Source organism: Amphiura filiformis, chromosome 2 (genome assembly GCF_039555335.1).
Source record: "Amphiura filiformis chromosome 2, Afil_fr2py, whole genome shotgun sequence".
Taxonomy (NCBI): domain Eukaryota; kingdom Metazoa; phylum Echinodermata; class Ophiuroidea; order Amphilepidida; family Amphiuridae; genus Amphiura; species Amphiura filiformis.
In genome coordinates, this window is record NC_092629.1 from 90571131 (window position 1) to 90598753 (window position 27623).

Here is a 27623-nt window from a genome sequence, read left to right on the forward strand (position 1 = left end):
AATTTGACCATTTCTAGGTAGCTTGGCCCTACTTTGTCTGCGTTATATGAAAAAGGACAGTCTTAAGTAAGTAAATGTGCAACGCTTTTGATGTTTTGATGTTTTGGGAGACTGGGAGGATCAGAACAAAAAAATGATGGAGCCTATTCTTGACTGTGTAATATTCCTTCAACCAGCTACCGTGCGGTAACAGTCTTATACGATGGACAGATAGTATCAGTTTGTGAATGAGGACATCGTATAAGTTCCTTGTACCCCCATGAGGGGCGGAATAACCCTGCTGGGAGTTTGACCCCCAGACCCCAGAGTGGGCCGTACCACTTTTGAGGGGGGAGGGAGGGATGGGGAGGGATGGGGAGGGAGGGGAGGGAGGGGAGGGATGGGGAGGGAGGGGAGGGAGGGGGGAGGGAGGGGGGAGGGAGGGAGGAGGGGGAGGGAGGAGAGGAGGGAGGGCGGAGGGGGAGGGAGGGAGGAGGGGATGGGGACCTGTGTGGAACCAGACAAAGCTATACATTTGTAGCCGGCAACCTACCTGATTCTCCAATCAGTCGTTTCTGATGCCTCCTGCAGCTGCCGGGCTGGTGAAATCCCGCGAATCCCTCAAATGTCGGTTCAATTGTGTACGAAATTATTTTGGAAGACCTATGACATGCATGCTCCCGGGCATGCATCGCAGCAACTTGAACTTGATATGCTTGGACTTTGAAGAGCTCGCAAGCAACGGTCACGTTCTGTGCAATAGAGATGACATGATCTCATAGTCTATTGATGAATTTACACTCGTCAGAGCAGATTACAATAATCTGACAAGGTGAGACCCCGATAAAGACAATGGTCAGACCAGGTATTTCTTGCAGGTATCTTTCCCCAACAGGTGTTTTTCCGGATCCCGATGATGTCTGCTCTACATATCAACTCTCTGATGATGCAACCAGATGAAACCGGCTCCAATTCTAAACACCTCGGCTCAAACCAACTCGGCCCAAAACCATCTCGGCTCAGACCGAGATGGCTCAGATAAATCTCGGAAAACTAACAGATGCACATTTTTTTTAGGGGGGCGTGCTTTGGGGTGCAAGCTCCCCGGGGGAAATGCAGGGGGCGGCAAAAAAGAAGGGGCGGCAAGAAGAATTATTAAAGAAAAAAGGGCCGCGGGTATGGGCAGCATGAAAAAATGGGAGACCGTGCGTGTGGATGGGCGGGCGAGCCCCCGGGGGGCGAGCGAGTGAGTGCAACATCAATCTAACCATAATAAGGGATTGGCGCGTATGGGTTCGCACCCGGGGAATGTAGAGAAGGTTGGCGTTGCGTTGCTCAATGATGCTCTACCATTTTCTCCACACACTGAACCTGGCCAGTGGCGACGCCACGGAGGAGGGGGCATGGGGAAAATGCCCCAGTCAGAACTCTTGCCCCCCCCTGTTTCCCCAGTAAAAATACAAAATTTATTTTGCCTCCCCCCCTGAAATTCACTAATTTGCTTGGTCCATAATCGCCCAGTTTTTTTCAATCAGATCCCTTCAGCCCCCATTGCCCCACCTGACCCTAAAATTGCCTAACTTAACCCAGAAATATGAGGAATGAGCAAATTTGAGGCCTTTTAGAGCTGAAATGATCAAAATCAAGGGTCTTTTGGAGGCCTATTTTGGTCAAATATAGGGGGTCTTTTGCCTTTTTTTTGTGGAGCTGCGAAATCCAAGAAGGGGGTCTAAAGTGCCTCCCCCCCCGGCATTAAGGCCACATAAAAATAATTTGGTTCACATCCGCCTCCTTCCTCACTTTTTTCAATTTTCATATTAAATTTAAGTTTTTCCATTATATTAACATGTTAATGCTGATATAAAACAAGTTTATTAAGGGTGAATCACTTTCAAGTGTTTTTGTGGCACTAACCAAAATTTTAAAAAAAGGCTGCACCGTTTTCCTCGAAGATGATGAAACTTGCTGGCGATGTCATTTTTACGTGAAAACTGCTGTATCAATATCAATTATGCCCAAATTAAAAAAAAATTAAATTAAATCAAAAAACACCTACCTCCCACGCACACCTAAATAATGCTCAGCCTGAAAATAATAGCCAGGGAATTGAATGAAAAAGTTCTTCACTGCGACTGGAAACTAAGACTATCAATATGTCAGTGAAAGGTCAAAGTTGAATGATTTTCCCGGACATTTACAAAATATTGAAGAAGAGAGATTTGTGAGTAATAAATCGTCCAATTTTGGCCCTGATTTACCACCGATAATGAACCTAAGGACAGATACTAGACGCTATGTTCTATTTCTACAATTTGAGTGGATAGAAAGTGAGTATAAATGTCCATATGAGGTTAAAATGTTATGCATAAAGTGATAAACCGGGACCTCGGCGTTAAAGCTTTTTAAAAATTAAAATACGGTAAGCATTGTCGGATGTCATGGATGTTATTGTTGTTCATCATGCTACATACAAGCGGCTACGGGACGACAGGTAACCTTGTCAATCAAACACTCAAGCTATTGTTCTCTCTCCGAGCTTCTCCGTGCCTGTGACTGTTATCCACTCAATTACATCGATCGGAAGTCGGGGCACGATGCATTGATACAAAAAATAACAGAAAAACGCAGAAAGAAAAAAGAAAAAAATAACACTGAAATACGTAACATCGTCATGATCATAGGCCTAGGTCTATAAAAAGTAAAATATTACAGGTCTATAATGAAATGAATTGTGTAGAAAAACAGTATATAGACAAAGTAAAATACATGTAAAGCCAAAACTGAAAAAGGAAATATAGGAACGAATTGAGAAAGAAAGTAAATATTTCGAATGAATAAAGAAATATGAAGAAAAAATGTATAAAGGAAAGGATCAGGACAGAAATAGGCCTACTATGAAACCAAGAAAGAAATAAAAATCATATATTAAAGGAGAAAAAGAAATATATTTTTGAAGAAATAGACAGAAAGACGACGAGAACAGAAATAGACAGAAAGACGACGAGAACAGAAATAGAAAATCTAAATTAAAATAAAGAAAAAATAATATAAAGAATTAGGCCTACTAGTGGAATGCAAATGGAAAAAACATTTAATAAAGTTAACAAATAAGGCAAATGCGTATTATAAAGAAATGAATAGGGCCTAAAGAGAAAAAGATAAAAGCAAAATTAAAGAGAAGAAAATAAGACAAATTAAATCATGAAAAATCAAATATTAAGAACGACAAGAACTACATATTTTGATGAGAAGAATAAAGAAAATGAAAGAGAAAGAAGAAAATATAGTGTGGGCCTAACAAAAAGAAAAGCAATAAATGCTGAAAAATAAAATAAACAATTCACAATCAAGAATATTTTTTATCAAGTTATTATTATTAATACATGTATTTAGCGGATATTGGATCAATCGATCAATTAGATTGATCCTGACAGCGGTCAACGAATTTACTGCGTGACAACAATAGCTGACCGGAAGGTTACCTGTCGTCCCGTAGCCGCTTGTTGCTATTGTCCATTGTAACTGCTTCAATCATAATTTGGTTCACCTCAAGTTTGGTAGTGACGTCAATGCTACTTTTGGAAATGCGCAAGGCATTGTGGGAAATTGTCAGAGCTGTGCACGTTGTGTAGCTTAAAGTTCCTTGGCCCCGATATCGAAACAATAAACATGGCGGAATAAAATGACCGTGCGTAAGCAGTAAAGGGACTGGTGGATTAATCCTATGTAACTCATCGGTCTGACAAGGTCAGGTCATACGCATCATCAGAGTTGGTAAATACGTCATCTGCTTAATTATTCATAGCTACGCTTGAACCGCTCGAATACATGGATTACGCCATTTTGTTGTAGCCGAGAGAGCAAGCGTGAGGTCTGGACACTTTTCGTGTTCTGGACACAAATTTGTCATAAATATATTGGCGATGTCCAGTATTTGAGGGCAATTTTTACATACAGGTATGTTTGCTTGTGATAGGGTAGATTCGATAGCTGTACAAATTGTACAAAATATCAATTTCATACTGACCTCAAATTGTTTACAAAAATATATTTTTCCATACGTTGTCATTGTATCCAGTTGTTCGACGTTTACATACACGCATAGTATAGGTATCCCAGGCAAACCTTAACACATTTACTAGTCAGCGAAATTCGCCGAGACCGGGACCCAAACACAATGCATATTTACATAGAAATTTGAATTTTTTCGAGAACAGGTCGGTGAAGGAAACCTACATAAATATGTTTCCTATACTTCACTTGACCCAAATATATGATTTTTTATGGTGATAATCAAGTCGCACATGAAATTTTAGAGGGATTTTGATAGCAGTACCATTTAAAAAAGCTGCTATCGCCATGAGACTAAGATCTAGATTCTAGAAACACCCCTAAATGCCGCTTTTGGGGAATTTTGCTAGCAGAATCTTTTTGATGAAAGTCAATCTTTGACAAGATGTAACTTTGTTACAGAAAGTGCTATGACAAAAAGGTTTTCAGTTTTGGCTCTCTTTACTCAAGGGCTTTAATTTGATATGTAAAATGATGCAGTTTTGCAATCATTTTTGGAGCAACGATTTCTTCGTACCGACGGCTAAGTGTGTACATGTGAATGCACATTAAACACATACAAACACACCCCCAGCACCTGTTGTTACATGGGTCGAATCCATGGGTTCCTACAGTCACCCATGGAAAACAGGGTACTGAAAAGCAGTACACCATGTCCATATAGGCCAAGGGATGGTTTGTTTACATGGCAATAATTCCTTCAGAATAGGCAATACAGATTCCAAACATATAAAACTTACCTCATATCAGTTTTAGTTGCCCCTAAGGCCCTTCACAATTAATTCTTAGTTTCCTGTTTCATGGTTGAAAACCAGGGATGAGGCGACTTTTAATTATTAATTATTAATTATCTTTTATTTTCTTTATTTTAAAATAAGTGGTCATAACCTATATCAAGCCATTTTGACAAGGAGCATGCATTTAATTATTTTACTATGTTTGATTTTATACATAAGTAATGGTACAATTAGGTTCTATGTTTATTCATCATTATAGATGATATGATCAAAGTCAGAAAGTAGCAAATGGTAGTCATTAAAAGTTATTTTTAAAGAGAAAATCCAAAATATAAATAAAATAATTAAATATTTTGCAATTCTCTACTTTGGACGCGGGCGGGAAACAGGAAACTAAGAATCAATTGTAATTGGCCTAATAACTCCAAATTTACATGACATTTAATTCTATTTGTTCAATTTCATTCCAAAATCAAGGAAAACATGGTGTTGTTATATTGCAAAATAACATAAAAATCAGAAAGGTTATATCTGGTCACTGTAGTAGGCCACTTGAAGTAATCAATATTGGTACTTGAATTGCATGACTCAGTGAGACTCAGTACACCGGTCGATCTTACCGTTTCCGATGTTGATTAAGATACTTCTTGCATCGATCCCGAGATGCGGAAAAACCAATAGTCATTTTGTCCCACATAAATGAATAAATAACAAAAAACCCGATCCCCGGTGGACTCACCCAAAAGGTGACGCCACACCATATGATCGCCTTATCCTCCTTGGTCTCCGACTGACACAGACGTGCCTATCGATTGTTCATAGCACTGTGTATCAATTTCTCGACCAAAAGGCGAGATATACGGTTGTAGTTTCACACCTTAGGTAAAACCAAACCGGTATTGTTCGGCTGAGGATAGTTTTGACGGCATTTTCTGGCGAAAAAGTGACAAAAACGATCCAAAACTTAGCTACATATCGTGCCTCCGTTTGTATACGGGACACACGAGCAATTCAAAATGGCCGCTCGTTGACGCCATTCATTTTGTTTCCCACGTAAAACAACCATTGCAGCCTGTAAGTTACAATAGATGTTTGTACATACACATTGTATTTCATGTACGGTAGGTTATTGTTGCTATGTTAGGGTGATTACTCTATCGTTATGTCTTCATTACCGTCCAATAAAGACGAGTTAATCAGATATTCATACGGTGGGGATTGGTAGGGACCCGCCTGACATTTTAGTAATAAAGTTAGCCAGTCCTTACTTTTTACCACTAACGTTAGCGACCAGCCTCCGTGCTCAGGTTTGCTTACTGGGCTTGAGTCGCGTGTTGGGGGTAGTGCCCCCTCCCTTTCTCCTCGTCGCCTCGGCCCTGTCGGGCTTGCCCTTCCTGGTGACGGAGCGGGACCCACACCGCTCTGTTTCACCCACAGGAGTGCTCACGATCTTCTAGATGTCTTTCTTTTGCTTAGGACTCTCCGAGTTCCAGCTTGACGATTGGGATAGGCTCCGCCATCGCCATAAGACGAAGAAGAAATCTACCAAGGGCACTGGTAAGGTCGACACGGTGGATTCTGCTGTGACAGCCCCTATGGGTCATGGCAGGTCTGCTTAAGGGGCTCCGGTCCCCGGACAAGCAGGCGGTTCCTTCGGGACTGCTAAGCGTCCAAAGGCTCAGCAGCCAGCGAAAGCACTGACTATACGCCGGAGCAAAGTAGCAGGCAGCAGAGCGGTAACCACCAGCTTAAAAACCCAGCGGGTTTTGCAGCAGGAGGATACCAGTCGACACGGTAGATTCTGCTGTGACAGCCCCTATGGGTCATGGCAGGTCTGCTTAAGGGGCTCCGGTCCCCGGACAAGCAGGCGGTTCTTTCGGGGACTGCTAGCGCGTCCAAAGGCTCAGCAGCCAGCGAAAGCACTGACTATACGTCGGAGCAAAGTAGCAGGCAGCAGAGCGGTAACCACCAGCGAAAACCCTAGCGGGTTTTGTAGCAGGAGGATACCAGTCCTCTAGCGAAAATCCTCACGGGTTTTTAGCAGGAGGACACCCGCCTGTTGCAGGCATATCTACGGGCTCAAACAGCCACAGTAGTAGCTAGCGACGGGCAGCATGCAAGGGTACCCGGCTTGCCTGGGTTGAACCCTAGCATGCATGGGTTCAGCAGAGACGATACCTGCTGCTAACGCTGTGGGTGTAGTCTTAGCAGAACCAACTGGGGTTGTCACACGGCAGCGTTCCATGGCGGGACCGCCGAGTGATACCCTGGGCCCTAGAATAGCTGCTGGCTGTCCACAGGGACTGGCTGGCGATTATTCAGGGGTTGGGCTCGCAGTCTCTCACGGGACAGCGACCCAGGTGCATTCGGTGGCAGCTACAAAGACGAAGCACGGCTTGACTTCAGTGGTAGCCGCTATGCACCCGCCCATAGCTGCCGTGAGTGGTCCGCCACACACAGCGACCTTGGGCGAAGCTCTAGAGGGTACAGTAAGTAGCTTGAACAGCCTAGCTGATCAACAACCCACTTATGTCCTCGAGAGCCAGCGGAGCGTGGGTGATCCATTACCGTCAATGGGTCAATTACCCTCTCTTGATCGATCACTGTCAAATCAACAGGGCATAGCTCCATTGATTGACGCTGCCTATTCAGGTGGCGAGGTGATTGATCGGGGTATGCACGCTCAGCTACCCGTGGTACTAGGCAAGCTCCCTCTAGCCAAGGGACAGCCGGTATAGCGGGGACCCGATAAACACGGCTTGAGCCCCTTGCGGGGAACGCAGTGAGGCATGGGTACAGTGGTACACAGCCGGAGCCCTCACGGGCACCTACGCTGGAACCACGCATACAGCGGTACACAACCGGGAACCCTCACGGGTACCCATGCTAGTACCGGCGCCGGTACCACGCCAGCACACAGCTTGATCCCCAAACAGGGAACGCAGTGTGGCGAGGGTACAGCGGTCCACAGTTGGGAACCCTCACGGGTACCCACGCTGATACCGCACCGGTACCGCAGCACCGCTTTAGTCGCCACAGTCTCTGTGGCAACAAGGGGAGGCGGTGCTGGTACTGCAGTACCATGGGGTTACCCTGGTGGCGGATCCTTTCAGGGTCAGCTGCCGGCTGGGTATGCCCGTGGTACCCGCCGCAGGGTGTTTCTTCCACGCCCAGCACCGTGGCAAGTGTCGCCAGCGATGGCCACGCAGTACCAACATCAGCTGTTGACCAGGCCAGCCGGCATGGGGCTAACCCAGATCTTGATCAGGGTAGGCCCGTGCTGCTAGCGCTAGGACGACGGCTGCGAGAGCATGCGGACCCAGTGGTGCCATGGCGGATACCTCAGGGTCTTGCGGAGTACTCCTCTTCTGCTGGCAGGTAGTCGGCGAGCCACACAGTGGTTATGCCTTCTTACCCGCTTTCAGATGCCCGTCCTCAGTTACCGCCATCATCGGAGCATGATACGGATACTGTGGGCGAGGGAAAGGAGTCGGAAGCTGAGTCCGTAGTGACATCACTACAATCTCCTTCCTCGCTGCCCCATGAGGGGAGCAACAGCACTGATCTTCCTCCGGACACCCCCTAAGGGGGAGTCCATGGAGGAGGACCAGGGGATCCTTTCAGTAGGATGCTCAGCTGCTGCTTCCTCGCAGGGGACGCCTGCACTCTCATTCCCGGCAAACCTCACGGGTAGATATCGAGGGCTGTCGAGCTCAGTAGAGCTATGACGCCGCGTGCTTGCACGCTTCCTCTGCGTGTAACGGGAGGACCACGGGACCTACCTGAGGGGATCCGAGAGGGACCCAGATGTCGCCAAGCGTATCACGCTCAGACAACATCTGAACTCTTCCGCGAGGTGAGCCTATGAGCGGTGCTAACAGCTAGCCTCAAGGAGAGCTCCATGGGCCTAGCCCATAGGGTGTCCACTCAGCGCCGGGGAGGGGCCTGCCACTCCAATCGCTCAACGCGATGGAAAGGCAGGGTCCTTTTTCTCTTTGGATGCTTCTGCGATACGGTGGAGGACCGTGCAAAGAAGCTACCAACGGGAGCACTCTGAAGAGGTCGGAAACTGCCCTTACCATGGGTAGGAGCTCCGACTTCAGCAGGCCGTGCACCACCAACAGTACCCGAGCCCACTACCTCTGCAGCACCCATTTCTGGGAGGCGCAAGGGTAGCACAGGAACAGCTGGCAAGCCCCGAAGAAGAGCAAGCGCTCTTCCAAGGGAAGCTAGGCAGAGCATTCCTGGGGGCTCAGCGGTTTTTCCACAGGGGATCTCCCAGTGGACGCACCGCTATGGCTTTCACCCAGAGGTGGGAAACCATCTCTTTGAGCGCCTGGGTATGGTCAGTGGTGAGTGGGGGTTACAGACTGGCAACCCAGTCTCCCACATTCGCCTGCACATTTCAGAGGTCCACAGTAGTGCCGCCAGACGGCCACCAGCGTCGGGCACTACTGACAGGGATCACACAGCTTCTCACGAAGCGGGCGATTGTCCCGGTCTACCCCCCGTTCTACGGGTGATCTTGGAGCCATTGGCTCCAAGGAAGACCGGCGACGGGAGCCCCATCCGGAACCGCAGGCTGTTGAACACGTTCTTCAGGCCCAAGAGGTTCAGAATGGGGACTCTCGCCTCGGTGCTAGCCTGCCCCATCAGGGGCATGGGAACAGCATCGCTAGATCTCTCGGACGCCTATCTGCATATGCCAATCGCCTCTCAAGATCGGAGGCATCTGCGCTTCTAGGTACAGGATCAAAATTACCAGTTTTGATACCGCCATCCGACCTGTCCATCTCTCCCAGGGTGTTTAACACTCTTGGTCAGAGCGGTGGCAGCGCATCTGAAGCACAGGGGTGTCAACATCAGTTGCTACCTGGACGTTTGGCTCATATACGGACGCACTCCACTGAAGACTACGGGTCTCATGGGGTTGATAGTCCGTAGGGTGCGGGACCCTGGATTTTTTTGATCACCTCAAAAAAGTCCAGCGTGGTCCCGACGCAGACACCACTATTTGTAGGGGCCCAGGGTGACGAACATGGTGCGGTGTGCCTGACTCTTGGCCGAGTCTCGGGCAAAACCCGCTGTGGCATGGATGAAGGTGGTAGGCCTAATGGCCAGTATGGTAGACCTCGTACTGTACTGCCGCTTTTACGTTAGGGCTTACCCAACTACACCTTCTAGCCTGCTTGCAGGCCCAGTCGTCACCAATATCCTCGCGGTTCCGTTGTCGGAGATCGCGCGAGAGGAACTCTGGTGGTGGACCCATCAGCCCAATTTGACCCAGGGTGTCAGGTGTCCTGCACCCCCGGTATGTCACGCAGTGACGACCATAGCGCCAAAACGGGGCTGGGGGGTCCACATCCACGGAGACCCCGTCTCGGGCCTATGGGGGCTATAGAGACAGAGTTTCACATCACCCTCCCTCGCTTCCGAGGAGGTGATCGTGGAATCACATACCGTTGTCCTGACGGATAACACAACCGTGGTAGCCTACCCCAACAGACAAGGGGACTCCGGGCCACCACGATTGAGCCTGCATGCACGACACCTGATAGGGTGGTGCAAGTTCAGGCAGATTACGATGAGAGCGATACACATCGCGGGCGTCACCAGCATCCTCGCGCACAATCTGTCACGAGGAAGGGTGTCGGGACCAGCAGAATGGTCCCTTGTTCGCAGAGTCGCTTCAGACGATCTTCAAGGGATGTACCACCCCTCGAAAGATCTGTTCGCATCTCATCGCAATCATCCACTGCCGGTGTACTGCTCAAGGGTCGCGGACCCCCAAGCATTCACCGTGGACGCTCTGTCCATAGACTGGGGAGGGATGACAGCTTATGCAGTCCCTCCGATCTCACTACTCATGAGGGTGGTGGCCAAGATCGGGTGGGAAGACTGCATTGTCATTCTGCTAGCGGCAAGGCCGCTGGCACTCCCCGAGGTACCAGATCTACTCCGGATGCCCGGAGCGGAGGTACCCAGTCTATCACTAGAGCACCTGCAGTTAGCTGCATGGCCCTTACCAGGGAACACGCAGCGGAGGGATACTTTTCATCAGAAGCTGTGTTTCTCATCGCCGGGGCTAGACGGAAGTCTACCCTCCGTACGTATAGCCAGAGTCTGGCTCCATACTACGCTTGGTGCAATGAGACAAATAGCTCTCCCGCTAGAGCCTCTGTGCTGCTAGTTCCGGAGTTTCTGACAGAAAAGTTCCAAGCAAGACTTCAGCGGGCCACTGGGGCCAGCTATAAGTCAGCTGTCCTCTCCATTCACCGAGGTTTCGAGACGGGTCGACTATCATAGCCGATGGTTACCTTATTAGTCTACGCCGACGGTATGTTCAACGAGTGTCTACCAAAAGGAAAGTGATCCTCCTAAGGGATCCCAACACAGTCTTAGATTACTTTAAGGGTCACCCTTTTGACCTTCCGCCAAAAGCGACGCTTAAATACGTAACTCTCAAGATGGCTTTCCGGTTTGGCGTTGGCTTCGGGACGGCGGTGCTGAGTTGCACACGGTCTCGAGGTTAGCTTCCGTGTTCACAAACACTGGAGCGACACTGTTTAGGCGCTCTGTTCTCGTGACTACGAACGGGCGCGGTGCATACCGACATTCGCCCCTCTCCAATCCCCAGGGTTGGGCAAGGTTCGGCTGAAGCCAAAGATAGGCTGGGGTGTCCGATAAGGCGCTGCAGCACTATTTCTTCGAACACAAGCCTTGCGAGGGACTTACGACCGCATTCATCACCCTTACAGAGTTTTCGGTCCAGCCGCTGTCGCAATGGCTGGTCCAGGTGTTGGTGGGGTCCGGGGATCGCGAAGGTTTCGCGCCCCACCACCCACTCGACACGAGCTATCTCATCATCTTGGGTATACCGCTCGGGTTGTCCCTTGAGGAGATCTAGTAGGCGGTGTCCCGAAGCCACCTTCGCCCTTCTCTACGATACTTCCGTTTACGTTAGTAATCAGAGACGGGCGGAGGTTTACCGACATTGTTCGGGCGATCATAATACGGTGGTGTACGGGTACCAGGTTTTCAGACTATACAGAATACTCAGCATGGTAAGAACCAGTGTCGCTATTCTTAACCACCAAACTTATTAAGTAAGGAGGTTTATGTCTGTGATCGCGTGGTCTTTTTTGTTTCCCGACCGCTGGGGAAAATATTTTCTGACCTCGCGAAAACCATCGTTACCGCTCCCGATCCCTGATCAGATGCTGACCAATCTTGTACCTCCATCCGTCGGTTACTTGCTAGATCGATCTTTCAGATGTTGATGCAAGAAGTATCTTAATCAACATCGAACGGTAAGATCGACCGTGTACTGAGTCTAGTCCCAAACAGAAATGTTTGGTAGACTCATAACCGTGCGATCTTACCTTTCCGATGTTGATTATCCCGACCCCGCCACCCCCTACAAGTTTGGTCCGGTAGGGGATCCCAAGTCGGATAAGGGACGATCATATGGTGTGACGTCACCTTTTGGGTGAGTCCACCGGGGGATCGGGGGTTTTTTGTTATTTATTCATTTATGTGGGACAAAATGACTATTGGTTTTTCCGATCTCGGGATCGATGCAAGAAGTATCTTAATCAACATCGGAAAGGTAAGATCGCACCGGTTATGAGTCTACCAAACATTTCTGTTTGGGACTACTTTCTGCTCATTGTAAGAGTGATAGTGTTGTAAACTTGATTGCATAACATTAAGGGGTACTACACCCCCTGGCCAATTTTGTGCCTATTTTTGCATTTTTCTCAAAAATTATAGCGCATTGGTGGCAAGTAAAAATATGTATATTGTAGGGGCAAGGACTACAACTACTGCGCTAGAAATTTAGCAACTCAGGGCAAGTAGTTATTGATTTATTGATCAAATATTGGTTTTCTCTCATTTTGACTCCACAACTGTTGTCTGCGTTGAAATAAAATTCCCAGTGCAGTAGTTGTAGTCCTTGCCCCTATAATATATCTTATTTGTCACCAATGCGCTATAATTTTTGAGAATAATGCAAAAATAGGCACAAAATTGGGCAGGGTGTAGTACCCCCTTAAGATTGCCAACTGATATCCTTTGTATTTGAGTTGTCTGTTGATGGTATTAGAACTGTCATGGATGTAAACATTACACAAAATGTCAACAAAACATGCTACTGCAGAACTCTATGCCTGTATGTGTGTGTCTCTGAGGGCTGATGACACACATTCGATGGGTGTAACCTGTTGTAGTGCCGCATACTATTACACTGACTTTCAGATTCGGGCAAGGAGGCGATTTCGACCTCCTGGTTTGTTTACAAACAGAGAGGTAGAAAAAAAGACCGTTCCGCTTGTCCAAACACTCAAGTATTAGAAGGATGGTCCACAATAGCGTGATTCACGTTTACAACATGAATAGGGATTAAAAAGCTGTCACATAGAACTATGTCCAATTTGCCATGAAGACTTCATATGGAAACAGTTCAGACCCAGAACAGGATCATTAGGGTGCATCAGATGCCCCTCATGTCAATGGATTCATCTGTCCCTTGTCTTAAAATGTTCCTATTGTCACAAAACTAACATGTGCCAAGTTTGAATTAATTCGTAGGTCGTCCTGGGGGGCCACCGAGAGCCTAAAGTTACAATGTGTGTTCCTATGTAGTAAAGTTCGTTGACCCCTGTACAATTCCAATTAGAAGCCGATCGAACAATTAAAAGTAGCTGCTATATCAAAACCGTTAGGACTTAGAGAATCAAATCTTTTGCGCTTATAGTACTGATAATCATCTTCGAATCGGTGATAAAAATTAATCACCAACAAAATGAGCATGTGTGGAATTGGCACAAGCGCCCTCGATACAAATTTCAGTGAAATAGGCATTTTGTGGTAATTTTTACCTCAAATTTTACAAATGTTGATGTCCTGGTTATCATTACACTTTTACAAAGCAGATTTTCTGAACTTTAGATCAATATATAATACATATTAACAACTTTCAGTGTGAAATAAAGTATTATAGCACTTGGTTAAGACAGAAATTATAGATTTTCCCAAGAATATGGACTGTGGGGCGCTTTTGACAATAAAACACACACGGTCATTTCTTTGGAGATGGATTTTCATCACAGATTCAAAGATGATTATCAGTACGCTTAGCTCCCAAGATTTGAGCTTCTAAATCCAAACGGTTTTGATATGGCAGCTACTTTAAATTGTTCGATCGGCTTCTAATTGGAATTGTACAGGGGTCAACGAACTTTACTACATAGGAACACACATTGTAACTTTAGGCTCTCGGTGGCCCATCAGGACGACCTCCGAATTAATTCAAACTTGGCACATGTTAGTTTTGTGACAATAGGTACATTTTAAGACTAGGGACAGATGAATCCATTGACATGAGGGGCATCTGATGCACCCTAACTGGATCATGTCAGAAATTAATATTTTGTTCTGGGTCTGATTATTCGGACTATACCTGTGAGAACTCCCGGTCGGAGCCAGGAGTTTCAATTATTGGAACTGTGCGGCACCGGCACAGGACAATGCAGGTAATATGCACATACATGACATACATGTATACCAGTTCCAATAATAATTGAAACTCCCGGCTCTGGTGGAGTTCCAACAGGTGCTGTGTATTGCTGGTTTCATACTTTCTTGCCGCTTTGCTGCTCTGAAGATGATTTTACTTCACTGAGCAATCTCACTAAAGCCGATATATCAATCACTCCACCGCTTTGCCGCCGCGTCAGCACCGCTGGGAGTTGAATTCAAGTCAACTCGGAGCAGTGCCGCTCTGACGTATGAGAACAAAATTTACGATTTTGGAGCGGTGCTGAGCAGCAAGAGTAGCTTTCAGAGTCATGCCGCTGCCGCTCAGCAGTGTGCCGCTCCGCTTGCAGAAAAGTACAAGCGGCATGATGAAGCGTCATGCCGCTCAGCGGCAAGCGGCAGAAAGTATGAAACCAGCATATGTGTATTCACATACCGTACACATTTAGCCGTCGGTAGGAAGAAATTGTTGCTCCATAAATGATTGCAAATTACACATTTGTAATCATTTTTCACCACAAAATATGATATGAAAACACAGGTGAGCAATGTATGAATACCGTAAACGTTCGCCTATTGGCACACCTGGGCTCCTTTGCCTTGTGGTAAATTTCATGTACAAATAGCTCCATCCTCTAAAAATCCCAACAATAATTAAGGGTATGTGCTAGGTTTATCCAGTCTGGACTAAGGCTCTCACCAATTCCCGGGTACCTGAGTTTCCGCCCGTTCTTGGCCTACCCGGGTCCGAATTCACGGGTCAAAGTACCTGAAAAACGCAAAAAAAAACCCAAAAAACATTTTTGGCGACTTTAGAGAACCACTGGATCTACCGTAATGGCTGTAATAAACATTCCCTTCTAATCAACACCAGTGCTGTACGGTGCAAAAACTGATTGAGGAGCGGCTCCTAACTTGATCAATTTAGGCGCCCAAATTTTGCTCCCAAGTAAAAAAACAATTTTTAGTTTTTTTATGCTTACTTCCATTTCCAGTTCCGGGTTCTACTAGGTTCAACTGCTGTTGGATTCCCTGATTTAATTGTTTCATCGTCATCCTTCTTGTTTCCCAAAAGCTCCATCAAATTCAAAGTTTTTTTTAAATTTTGATGTCATCTTGAGTGCTTAAAATCAATCAAAACTTTTGACCTATCCTATATTATCATCCATATATGTACATGTTTTGCATTTGCTGGCGATTAAAAGCTTCAACAGTTGGGCGCCATGGATTGAAGGTTTAGTCGCATCAGAAAAAATCTAGTCGCCAATGCGCCTAAAATGGGCGCACCATACAGCACTGATCAACACCCCCTCCAGTTTTTCAATGAAAAATTGACAAAAATGCAAACCTTTCCATGCCAGCCAAGGATCCAGAGAGAAAAAAATACGGGGGGGCAAAATAGGGATGAGATTTCTAGAGGCGACGAACCATATGGTCCAGAAAAGCGGTGATCGCGTTGGCGCTTATGCTAACGGGGTGTCTGAGGGGATGTGCCCCCTCAGAAGTGAGAAACTTTTGCAAAATGAAGACCTAATTGAAGCCATTTGGTGGACCATTTTGACACTTCTATTCCCAGCAAACACAAAACGTTTTCGACGTCATTCGCAAAAGGTTATAAAAGGTTGTCAGAAAACGTTTAAATGTCAGGTTCCGGTTGATGATGCGACTCACGGTCGAGTGAAAACAAGTCCCTGATTCGATTTTTGTTGATGATTTCTGTCATTGGTGTTATGTAAATTTCGATCGCAAATAGTCAGTGGAATCAAACAATCGTTTCTAAGTCTTCAGAGTGGAAGAAACTTACTTGATTTACCGTTTATATACTAACAAACTTAAAATTAAATCCCATGGTCGAGCGTTGTTTTTCCCGAAATTGAATGTCACTCCAACAACATCGCTATGTAGCTTCCTTCACAGCCGGTTTCTGTTGTTCATAACAAACCGTGAGCCACATGCAGTTTGGGCCCGAGACTAGAGATAGCCCGGATGTTGGACCGACAGAATAGTTCATTTGCGGTCGTTAAATGTGAAACATGTAAATATTGACACCCCTAGTTTATTCGTATCAGCAAATGTGGTGAAATCAATTTTTGAACAGTTCCCTCAACAAAATAGAAACTGTCTTTTAATATTTTGTGTATAAATGCATTTATTATTCAACAATTATTTTGTGTATAAATGCATTTATTATTCAACAATTATTTTGTGTATAAATGCATTTATTATTCAACAATTATTTTTTGTGTAGGTATTGTAAATCTAGTGAGAAACAACGTTGAAGATATCATAAAACAAGGTAAGCTTAGAAGCAGCAACACGCAATAGGTTAGCATCAAGTGATTTAACCCCCTGAGCACTACCTGCCGATCTGACATTGCCTCTTGATTGGTCAATTACATGATCCTTTCACTTTAATCACCAATCAGAATGGAGCTTTGCAAATAATTCACCACAATTTTTTTGTGTGGTGAAATTATTTTAACAGTGTTGCTGATTGGGCCAATTGATAATGAAAACTTCTTTTTGGCCAATCGGCAGGTAGTTCTCAACTTCTCATGGGGTTAAACAGTAGACAAATTAGTGTGCACTGCTTATGCAGATTGAAGAAGTAATGAAAACCTGTAGCCCAAAGACCAATATTGGATATGACCCTCCTTCCCCCTTTGCCTGCTGATGTTGCAATATTGATGCATAAACCTAAATTCGTTGAAATTGGTTGAGAATTAAAGAAACTGCGATCAAAAACCTTTAAGGAAGAAACAAAATCAAAAGTTGCAAATTTGTGCTGTAATCAATGAAAGCATGACATACCTGTAACATGCTATTCAATGGAAGCATGGCGATAGTTCTCTTGTTAGAGAACGCTTTGTGTGCAGATCAATAGGGCATGCAATGGAGCAAACGGCAACTTTTAATTTGCATCTTCCTTGGGTTTTTGGATTGTTGTGTCTTTATTTCTTAAACAATTTCAACAAATAAGGTGTTAAATTCAAGCTGAAAGATGCAGCTATTGGCTACTGGTTCCAATTATGACATATCTGTCTTTATATATCAGGGGTGAACATAACTGGTACCTTAATTCTTTTGCTTAAACTGTATACAATACCATACTTAAAAGTTATATACTATGACCCATTCCATGTCAACTCCAGGGATGTGCACCGCAGCACCTCTTCAATTTTTTTCTTTTTCTGTGTGGTGGTAGATATTAATGAGAAAGTAAAATCCCGAAAATTTGAGCTGTACACATTTTTGATTTCGCATGTATAATGACTTATGTACAAGTCTATGGAGAATGCAAACCTAACTAATGTGTTGAAGCCATCGAGACCCCAAGCCAATATCTCTCAGAAATGTTGTCCAAGGACATATTTTCAACATACCTGAAGTTGATGGTGGATCAAATTGTCTGACATTGGTTTTCAGGGGGGTCAAAATGTACAAAAAATGTACAATTGTGGTTTTGCATGGGTAATATCTCAGCTAAAAGTATTCTAATAGGCTCAATATTGGATAAGAGTAATGTCCTACCAAAGGGCTCTGACTGGCAAAAAATGGACAGTAAAATTATTTTTACTTTTGGAGTTCTGACCCCCAAAGTTGGTCCTGGATGGACGGTTGCATTTTGAGGGCCCTATATCTTTTAAAGTAAAGGAGTTACAAGTTTTCTGATGCCAGATTTGAATTCTACACAAATAAGTTTCCCAGGATACATACTTTTCAAAGTTGTAAAGGGTTCCCTTTATACATTTATGGACCTCCAAACGTCGTCTTTCAAGCGTTCGACACATTTTTATGCTGAAACCCCTAAATTTCAAATTGATGCCACGGGAAAACGAAATGGCGTATGAAGCTCGAATTTTCGGGATTTTACTTTCTCATTAATATCTACCACCGCACAGAAAAAGAAAAAAATTGAAGAGGTGCTGCGGTGCACATCCCTGGAGTTGACATGGAATGGGTCCTATGGTACTTAAAAGTTTAGGGCTCATATTGAAATTCCCTTACACAGGAAGGTGTGCGCCATCCTGCAGCTTTCCTGTGCTAGCCTTCTTTGTTAAAATCCTGGGCAGGGTGTATCACTGATGCATATAATCCATCCGTTTTATGACCAAGCTTTCCTGAGGCGCGCACTTAGCGAGGGGAATCCTGCCTTCTTTCTGTGTGAAAACATGGTAGGGTATTTCAATATGAGCCCTTAAGTAGTATGATACTGTGAGTTCTACTTATATTTGCAAGAATAATTTCTCCAGATCTTATAAAAATTTATCATGAGCAGGTTTTGACTACTGCAAATGGTATGTTGATGTCATACATAGTGATTTTTTTTCCAACAACAGCTAAGAACCGCCACATGCACTTGAGATTTAAATTGTTTAATTTTCATGATTTGTTTGTTTTTTCTTTTGTTGTTGTTGTTGTTGTTGTTGTTGTTGTTGTTGTTGTTGTTGTTGTTGTTGTTGTTGTTGTTGTTGTTGATGTTGTGTTAATGTGCAGCAAGTGACTCCTCTACTGATGTATTAATTGCTGTTGCTGGGAAGCCGACCACACCAGGTTTATCAAAAAGTAAAGAAAGTGGTGCATCATGGAACAGCAATTTAGAAGAAATCAAAACTTTCTTACAGATGGACGGTGTGAGCAACTCTGAGATTGATAGGTGAGCAGGGCAGGGTTGGAAATAAGTAGGGTATGGGCTATATTTGGAGCTTGTTGGGAGACAAATGAAGCCTGGAAGAGATCAAGAGTGTGTTACTGATGGATGGTGTATCATGTGAGGAATTTGAGATTGACAGGTGAATAGAGCAGGGTTGGAAATAAGTGGGCTATGGGCTACATTTGGAGCCTGTTTGGAGACAAATGAAGCCTGCTAAAGATCAAGAGAGTGTTACATATGGATGATTTTGTCAACTCTGGTTAGAAATAAGTGGGTTATGCAGTGGCGATTCAAGGATTTTTCAAAGGGGGAGGGAGGAATGGGAATTCCAAGGGAGGGACAAGATTGGCTGAAAGTGGATCAAAATGCCTGCATATCTGGAAATCGATCCGTATGAGGACAGGGAGTGGGTAAGGGCCACCAAAAATAGTGCTCAGATAAGCAACAAATATCTCAGTCATACCATTGATGCAAATTGTAATGAGTTGAACCTATGTATGCTTATTTGATCAATTGTGGAAGTAGTTAGTTCAATATTAAAAGACTGAAACTTGTTTCATTTTTTCCTTCTAAATTTTGTTGTTTCCTTTATTCTTACAGTAACAAGGTAGCAGAAGACATTCATGAGTTGGCTGATCAATTTCCAACAGCTGGTAAGAGAAGGATAGAATTTTGGTGCAAATTTAGGAGTTAGGTTTTTGTAATGATTAAAAGGTTCTATCCAAGAAGCGAAGTTGAATCCTGCAATGTGTTAAAAAATTGTACCAACCTGTGAAATGGGCGTCAAAAATACTTTAAAAAGTGAAATAAATTGTCACACTTTGCGTGAATCATAATGCATTTTAAACTTGAGAATCGAAGTGAGAATTGACATAACTTATGCTTGTTTCATACTTTCTGCTACTTGCATGCCGGCGAGCGGTGTGGCACTTTATTGTGTCGCTTGCATTTATCTGCAATCGGCAGTCACCAAGCGATACGCCACTGAGCGGCATGAATCTGAAAGTCAATGTTACCGCTCTGTGTTTATTGGCTGAAAAATCATATCCTGTTCTCATATGTAAGAGTGCCACCGCTCTTGAGTTGAATTGAAGTCACTCCAAGCACTTTGGACAAAGTGGGTCAAACCAGCATAAGTTAAACATATGAAAATTCAAATTATGAAGAAAAAAAAAGAAAAAAATAAACCCACAAGCCTATTTTTGTAGTTATTAAGATCTGTCGGAAAGGGCAATACAAAGCTTTCTTTTATTTTTAGACCTAAGCACTTCTCTAAAGACAGGTTAAATCCTACTCATAACATTTTTATATATCTGATTTGTTTGTGTGTGGTGGTACTAAGGGTGTGCAATATTGTGCTAGGCGACGATATCATGAAAAATATTATCACAATGCAATAATTCTCGCAGCTTCATCAATTTCCCCACGATAAACTCAACAACTCCCGAATGAAAGCTGAATAAAGTCACTAATTTGGCAATAATATTCCAAGTTTGTAGTTAGATTTTACCTTTCTAAATATAATGAAGCACTTGCAATGTACCTAATTCCTTTCATGAATCCATTTAATATTCTTTTAATTATTAGTTTCGTCAAAATTGTGCAGAAATTTATCGCGATATGATCAATTATATCGCAATAAATTTTGCCGCGATATTGCGACATGGAAAACCTTTGCGATGCCCACCCTTAGGGGGTACTATTTTCCTTTTATAACTTAATTGTTTCTTGTACCATTTACCTCAGGTTATCATTTAGATATCATCTGGCCCATCACCGTGGAAACAGTCTTCCCAATAGAGAAGCATCTCGCTTTGTTCGGTGCTCTCCAGCGACTGAAAACATGGCACCACGGACACCTAACAGTAGCCACGGTGCAGGATGGGTACAGTTGGTCCATAGAACCATGGCTGACTTATTTGAGAGGAGAGACCAAACAGTTGGCAAAGGATTGTGGGACCTTGTTAGATTGGGAGCTTGTGTGGCGAGGTGATTTGAAGTTTACAGATGGCAAGGTGAGGGTTAGAATTTGTCTGCTGTGTGTAATCCCATAATGCATCTTGTTTCACAGCCCATTTTAAGACTCCAGAAATTATGCCAATTTTTTACTGTTTCCCTTGTTTTTAAATTTGGGTTTCTTAGTTTCCTTATGTTGATCTATACACAAAAGGAATATATTCACACATTGTTATTTTTGTGTTAGAAGCTTGGAACGAGGAAAGCGCAAAAAATTTCTACTTTTGCAGTAATTGACATAAATGGAGTAGAAAACCCTGTTATACAGGCCCGACCGACCCAGATTTTACAAGATTTTTCAAATATCAAAAATATCAGTTGCAATTTTTTTTTTGGTATTTCCCCAAATTGTAAAATATTTACAGATTTAGGTGATTTTTGGGGTTTTAAAAGCCTGACCGACCCTACTTGAAAGGTCCATCTGCCCGTAGAACAGGGTTTTTTTTGTCACCTAATGCCTTTCTTTGTATCTGTGTACCTTTAATATTAAGTGCTTCCCCATCCCATGTTTTAGGGTATAGCTCCTGTGAATCTACCAGGATTTAGTCTCGTCAGAAGTCACCAAGAAGAACCAGTACTTACTATAGATGAGGAGACTAATGAAAAAGAGAACGATGAGGATCATACTCACAATGCTTTGCCTTATGATGATGAAATTAAGGTGAGCTAAAAATTACATGCACATTCAGTAATTTTTTCAAAACAAGAATTACTCGGACCAACTGTCCCTTATTTTGAGGGCCTGTCCCTCATTTGGGGTTTACCAAAGTGAAAAAGAGGGACAGTCCTATTTTCTGAAAATTTCAGTGATGGCAAATTTAAATGTAAAACAGCAGAAAATAATGCAAATTTCACTTTAACATTCTATTGCTATAGCATTCTTTTTAGTATATTGTGATTAATTCAGACCTGCAAAACCTTTTTTGAATTCCGAAAGTATTGCACACCTCAAGTCTTATGAATTTATTGGTACTTGGTTTGTGTACGTACAAGGTTTTGGGTTTTGGTGTCAATGTCCCTCTTTCTGACTTCGGTAGGTTGGCATGTCTAAAGAATATTTAATGAGACCATTTATAAACATGTTAAATCCTTTTTTTTCCAAAATATTGGACCTTAAGACTACCGACTCAGAATTGCCCATGCCTAATGCTACAGAAAATCCGCCCTATTGGTTTGTCATGTATAGAGATCAAAAGAGTAGTCGCCTGTGTGGTTTACTTAATTCGCAAGGGTAGCTTTATACAGTTTGTCCACTCTAACTTCAGCTCATTATAACTCATATAAAAAGAATAAAAATAGCTGGCTCTCAACACACGATTAATTTGTGCCCTTATTTGTTGGAGGGATTTTTATTGGAGGGCACTTTTAGTTTGCCAATAAAATTCCAGTAAAAGGGAGCCCATAGCGCCATTAGGCGAATCTTTACGGTATAAGACATAATGTTGTGATTGCCTGAGGCCTCCTTTACCTACTAGGACAAGGTCTTTACCTTTACTTTTTATGTTGTTCTAACAAAACAAAATGTGATTTTGTTTTTCCAGGAGCTGACTGCATTTGATAGAAGCTTAGATGTGATCCATATCGTTAACTTGGCAGATGTACCTGGGTGCTTGGTATCAGCAAAGAAATTCATCCTGTATCCTTGTGATGTAGATTTTGATTTGATTTGTTTGTTTGGGTTTCATAGTTGGCAGTGGTGATACAAACCCACCCTTTTTATTTCAAACCCACCCTTTTTATTTTATACCCTTTATACCAAAACTTCCAAACCCACATTTTCTAAGCGTGGTTACTGATCATAGATAAGTAGTTATGGTGGTCCAGAAGGTGCAGATTTGCATCCAAAGAGAATTACATAAGTTTGAGATGGCCAAGATAGTTCTTAAGATAGTTCTTGATATTTTGAGAAAATATCTGAAAACTTTTTATGTTGAAGCCTATGGCTAGCATGCAGAGCACTAAATACATCGGGGGGAGAGCAGACACCTGAATGTAATCTGCAGAATGTCTAAACCACTTATTTAGAGTATCTTCCTTAACGGTAACAACATAGCAAAATAACGCCAGGAGACCGCTTGCCAAGAACGTCTAATTTGCATACTTGGCTGGTGTCGGAAGGACGAGACCAAGGCATGGCATTGTTGACAAGAATCGGGGGTACACGTGCAGTGGAAAGCGCCCTCATCAATAACACAGGAGATGAACTGAAAACCAAAGAGTGGAAGATTCACATGCATCAAGGTAAAATAAAAAACACCCAAAGCAACTTGTAAAAGGAGGTTAAGTCACAAAATCATGCAAAAAGAACTAGTGTCAGTTTCTACTCCAAGGGAGCTACACCCTCTGTGCAAGTTTAATAGTGAAATAACGTGGTAGAGCATTGAAACTGCATGGACAAAACCACCTTGCATTGAAACTACTTGACCATAACAACCTTCTTTGCCATTTATGTCGAAATGAACTCAATGTGACTTAACCCCTTGTCAGAACTACTGTGCATATGCAGTCTCCTCAAATGAAGAGTTTGGGTGCCAAATGGATGAGGTGGGTCCGGTAGTCCTACTTAAGATGTGATAGTCCTAAGGTTTGTTAGTCCATAAAAAAGGATCGCTAGCTAGCAACCAAACCCTAAGCCTATCTGTGACTCTAGCCCTGCCTCTAAACCTAACTCTAACTTTCGAACTAGCACCACTTTTTATTTTTCGACACCTTTTTTTTTCTGGACTAGCGAAACCTATTTTCAGACAAGCGAATATTAGGACTAGCGAACAGTCCCCAAATGGATACACCATGTACTGTCTTCAGTTATTGGCTGTCTTGCCGAATGCCTAATATATTATTGGTTAGAGCTTAAAACTTTTACACACACCTAAAATGGATTATTCCAGTTGAAATTCATACAGCCCTATGGAAAAGATAACCTTAATCTCCCACACAGGGAGTGTGTATTTCAAATGGGGTTAACCTGTATGGGGGAGATTAAGGTGATGTCTTCCATAGGGGGTGTGTGTTGATTTCAACGGGAATAGCCAGTTTAGTTGTTTGTAAAAGTTTTAAGCTCAAACCAATAATATATTAGGCAGTCGGCAAGACAGCCAATAACTGAACACAGTACATTTTTTCACTACAAAATGTGAGTTTTTGACATAATGACTGTCTTTTGTTACTGGTGATCTTGAATTGTTCTGATAACCATATACGAATAATTTGTTTCCATAATCTATTATTCCTTTCAGTTCCAAGTGTTGAGGTCAAAGGTCGGCCATTTGCCTTGCATCTATTACTTCACGGGGATGAGAATGGGAACTGTGTTGCTCGTGTGATGCACTCACCAAGCCAGATGAATGCAGCCGTACATGTTAAAATAGCTACATCACAACTACAGTTTGATGGTAGGTTGATAAACTAATAAGCACCTCAGAAGAGTCAGCACATTTGACTGGACATATAAAAAATGTGTCATAAGAAGCAGTCACAAAAAGTGCAGCATTTTGGGCGACATATTTTGTGCAGGTATATTGGGTCACTCTATTAGGAAAGTATCAGTGGAAGCTAGTAGCCTAATGGATAAGGCGTCTGATTAGTAAATGGAAGTTTGTGGGTTTGTATCCCATGCCAGCGCATTTCCTTGCTTTTTGCTCTAGTTGTGTTATCTGCCGGCTGGGATTGGAAAGCAGTCGCAACAAGTGCAGCATTTATGGTGACATATTTTGTGTAGATATTGGGTAACTCTATCAGGAAAGTATTAGTCGAAGCTAGTAGCCTATTGAATAAGGTACAGTGTTCGAATTAAAGAAAGATAAATGGTTGTCCCATGGACAACCAGATAACAATTTTTGGTTGTCCGTCTAAAAAATTTGGTTGTCTGTAGGCCAACAAAGGTGAGTTTTGGCTACAGATTTATGGTTGTCCGGCGGACAACCGAATCAATATTTTTGGTTGTCCAGCAACTTCTTTAGTTGTCCCGGGCGAACGGACAACCGAAATTTCGAACACTGATAAGGTATCTGACTAGTAAATGGAAGGTTCTAATCCCAAGCCGGATTTCCTTGGTTTTTGCTCCAGTTACATTATCCGCAGATTGGGATTTAGTTTATATGTTGTCTAGTTTAATTGTAACACTTGGGATTGGTTGACTGTTCACTCTTTCCCGCAATGATATGCTCTCATCAAGCGCCTTGACTATGTGAGCAACGCCAGGATCTATGCTATGACTGACACCCAGCCTCTCATCAACCTAGTAAAGCAGCGTCAACTTCACCTCCTCATACACATACTGAAGATGCCAGTTAATGAGCCCTGTAAAAGATATGCTCTTCATAAATGTACCATCACATTGTAAAAGGAGACTAGGATGACAAAGGACAAGCTATATGACATCTATACATAAGCTATTAGGGGATACCAACAATGATTTACAACCAGATGCTATTGCCGCAAGAGCTATGGGTCATAGTGCTGGGAGAAACTTTGTATTCACCTGCTCCGCAGTCAAATGAAATGAATTGTATACTCTAAAGCACAATATTTTTTCTGGCATGAAATTTCTGTGATTTGAAAATGATCGTAATTTTTGCAGCATTTTCATGAAAATTATACATTTTTTTAAAAAGCGTATATTAAAAAGGAAAAAAAGAAAAGAAATAAGCATGAAACTTTCACAAATCCATTTCACTCGCGAAATGGGCTATTCCATTTACAAGCCACACTACCCTTGTGGAAGATTTTGGAAATATCTTTCACAGGGGGAGTATGAATTTCAAATGGAATGAACACATTAGCAGCTCCATTTGAATTTCATACACCTCTGAGAACGATTCAACTTGAATCTTCTACATAAGGAGGGCGAGTTTCAGGGGTGGATTTTAAATGGAAAAGTCCAATATGGCCATGCGTTTTTAACTGGGTACGCCAATAGGGTGGAGCAGTACTTTTGTGTGAGATTTTTTGTGCTAATTATTATTATTTTTAAGTCAAGGGTGTCAGCTACCTAGACAAATTACCTATCAATTTAAAGCTTTTGATGAGACCTTTGTATTGATACCAAAACATTTTCTGTAGCATTTACCATTTTCAAGTTATTTTGATGTTAGTGAAAAATTGACAGGGTGGAGCCGAGGATTGATATGGAGGATTGATATGTAAATTTAACTAAAAATTTCAAAAAAATTGGGGTATATTGATATATTTGCTTCTTTTAATTGGTTTTATGTTGTAAAGACTTAAGAATAATTATTTTGAAACTAAAAAAGGTAACTCTGTCCTTAAATTTAGTGAATTTCTAGTGCAAATCACTTGATATACAGAAAATGCCTTAAATTGCACTGTTTGTGTGTAAATCCCTATTCGAAATGCCTCAAATGTGTGTTTCCAATATGTTCGCACACAGTGAAACCTGTAGCAGGTATAACAATAAAAGTATACATTTGTTAAAGCTCTTGAGCCAAGGTACTCAAATATGATGTTCTTTTCAGCATAGGGTATAATATGTAAAAAATATATCCCACTGAAGATAGAACATTTTTATGGAAAATGTTGCTATTCCACTTCCACTACCTCCCTAACCAATCTTCCTACTGGGAAACTAATATCATTTTTGGATTCCCTGTTTAATTTCCTGTCAGGAAATGTATACTTTTCTTGTACTTATGGGTTTAGGTAACAAACAATTATATTTGTATCAAAAAGCGTGCATTTAAAAAGAGGAAAAAAATTTTGAGTACCGAAAAATCTACCAACTCAAAACACATGGCCATATGTGAAATTTTAATGCATACGAACATTGCATTCTTTACAGTAATCAGCTGTGTCTCTTGTTTCTTCTCTCATAGGTAATGAGAATCCAGGGCTTTCTGTCATTGAAGATTTACCAGTTTATGAGGGCAACCAATTGCTGGAAATAGAGAATGATATATCCAAATTACAGACAGAAGCTATAAAGGAATTCCTAGGTAAGACCAGTATAGTTTTTGTAGATTCTGACCACTTAACCTGCTCCTGAGCCATAACAAGATGCTACTATCTACTTATCTAATTCATATATTGTCATCTGCATCACATACTCTCATATCTCAAAAGGCTGCCTTGTGTGATTTTTTTATTATTGTCATCTAATTGTGATGAGATAATATAAATATCACACAAGGCAGCCTTTTAAGATACGACAGTATGTGATGCAGACGACGATATATATCATACTTCCAATTTGTAAACCGATATCATCTTTGCATTTCTCCCATTTCATTTTTCTGTATTGATTTTGCTATCTAAACTGGCCCCAAAAAGAAACTTATAATTTTTCACAAGGTCATATCTTAAAATCCTCTCCATAAAAATGAATAAAAATTGCACACAGGATTACTTCAATACTCTACTCTAAACACTGGTCAGTAACCAAACAGTTGTCCAACTGACACAACAGCAACATGCACTGACATGGAACACCTTCCTGGACCACATTCACAGCCCAACAGATTTCTTTTGCTGGGTTCCAATTATTCGCCTGTACATGAACAAAAATTACACACAGGATTACTTCAATACTCTACTCTAAACACGTGTCAGTAACCAAGCAGTTGTCCAACTGACACAACAGTAAAATACACCGACCCGGAACAGCTTCCGGG

General features: G+C 42.7%; 1 protein-coding gene across 1 annotated transcript in view; it reads left to right on the forward strand.

The window, feature by feature from the left end:
- The first annotated feature begins 2165 nt into the window (after window positions 1-2165).
- LOC140146819 (mdm2-binding protein-like) overlaps window positions 2166-27623 on the forward strand; it is a 39999-nt gene continuing 14541 nt past the window's right edge. Inside the window, exons 1-10 of the mRNA XM_072168699.1 lie at window positions 2166-2306; window positions 16576-16623; window positions 18825-18984; window positions 19582-19634; window positions 20728-20996; window positions 21512-21658; window positions 22539-22633; window positions 23051-23238; window positions 24234-24389; window positions 26829-26948. Of these exons, the coding sequence (XP_072024800.1) occupies window positions 2246-2306; window positions 16576-16623; window positions 18825-18984; window positions 19582-19634; window positions 20728-20996; window positions 21512-21658; window positions 22539-22633; window positions 23051-23238; window positions 24234-24389; window positions 26829-26948 (1297 nt within the window). The 5' untranslated portion in view covers window positions 2166-2245. The remainder of the gene's footprint in view (window positions 2307-16575; window positions 16624-18824; window positions 18985-19581; window positions 19635-20727; window positions 20997-21511; window positions 21659-22538; window positions 22634-23050; window positions 23239-24233; window positions 24390-26828; window positions 26949-27623) is intronic.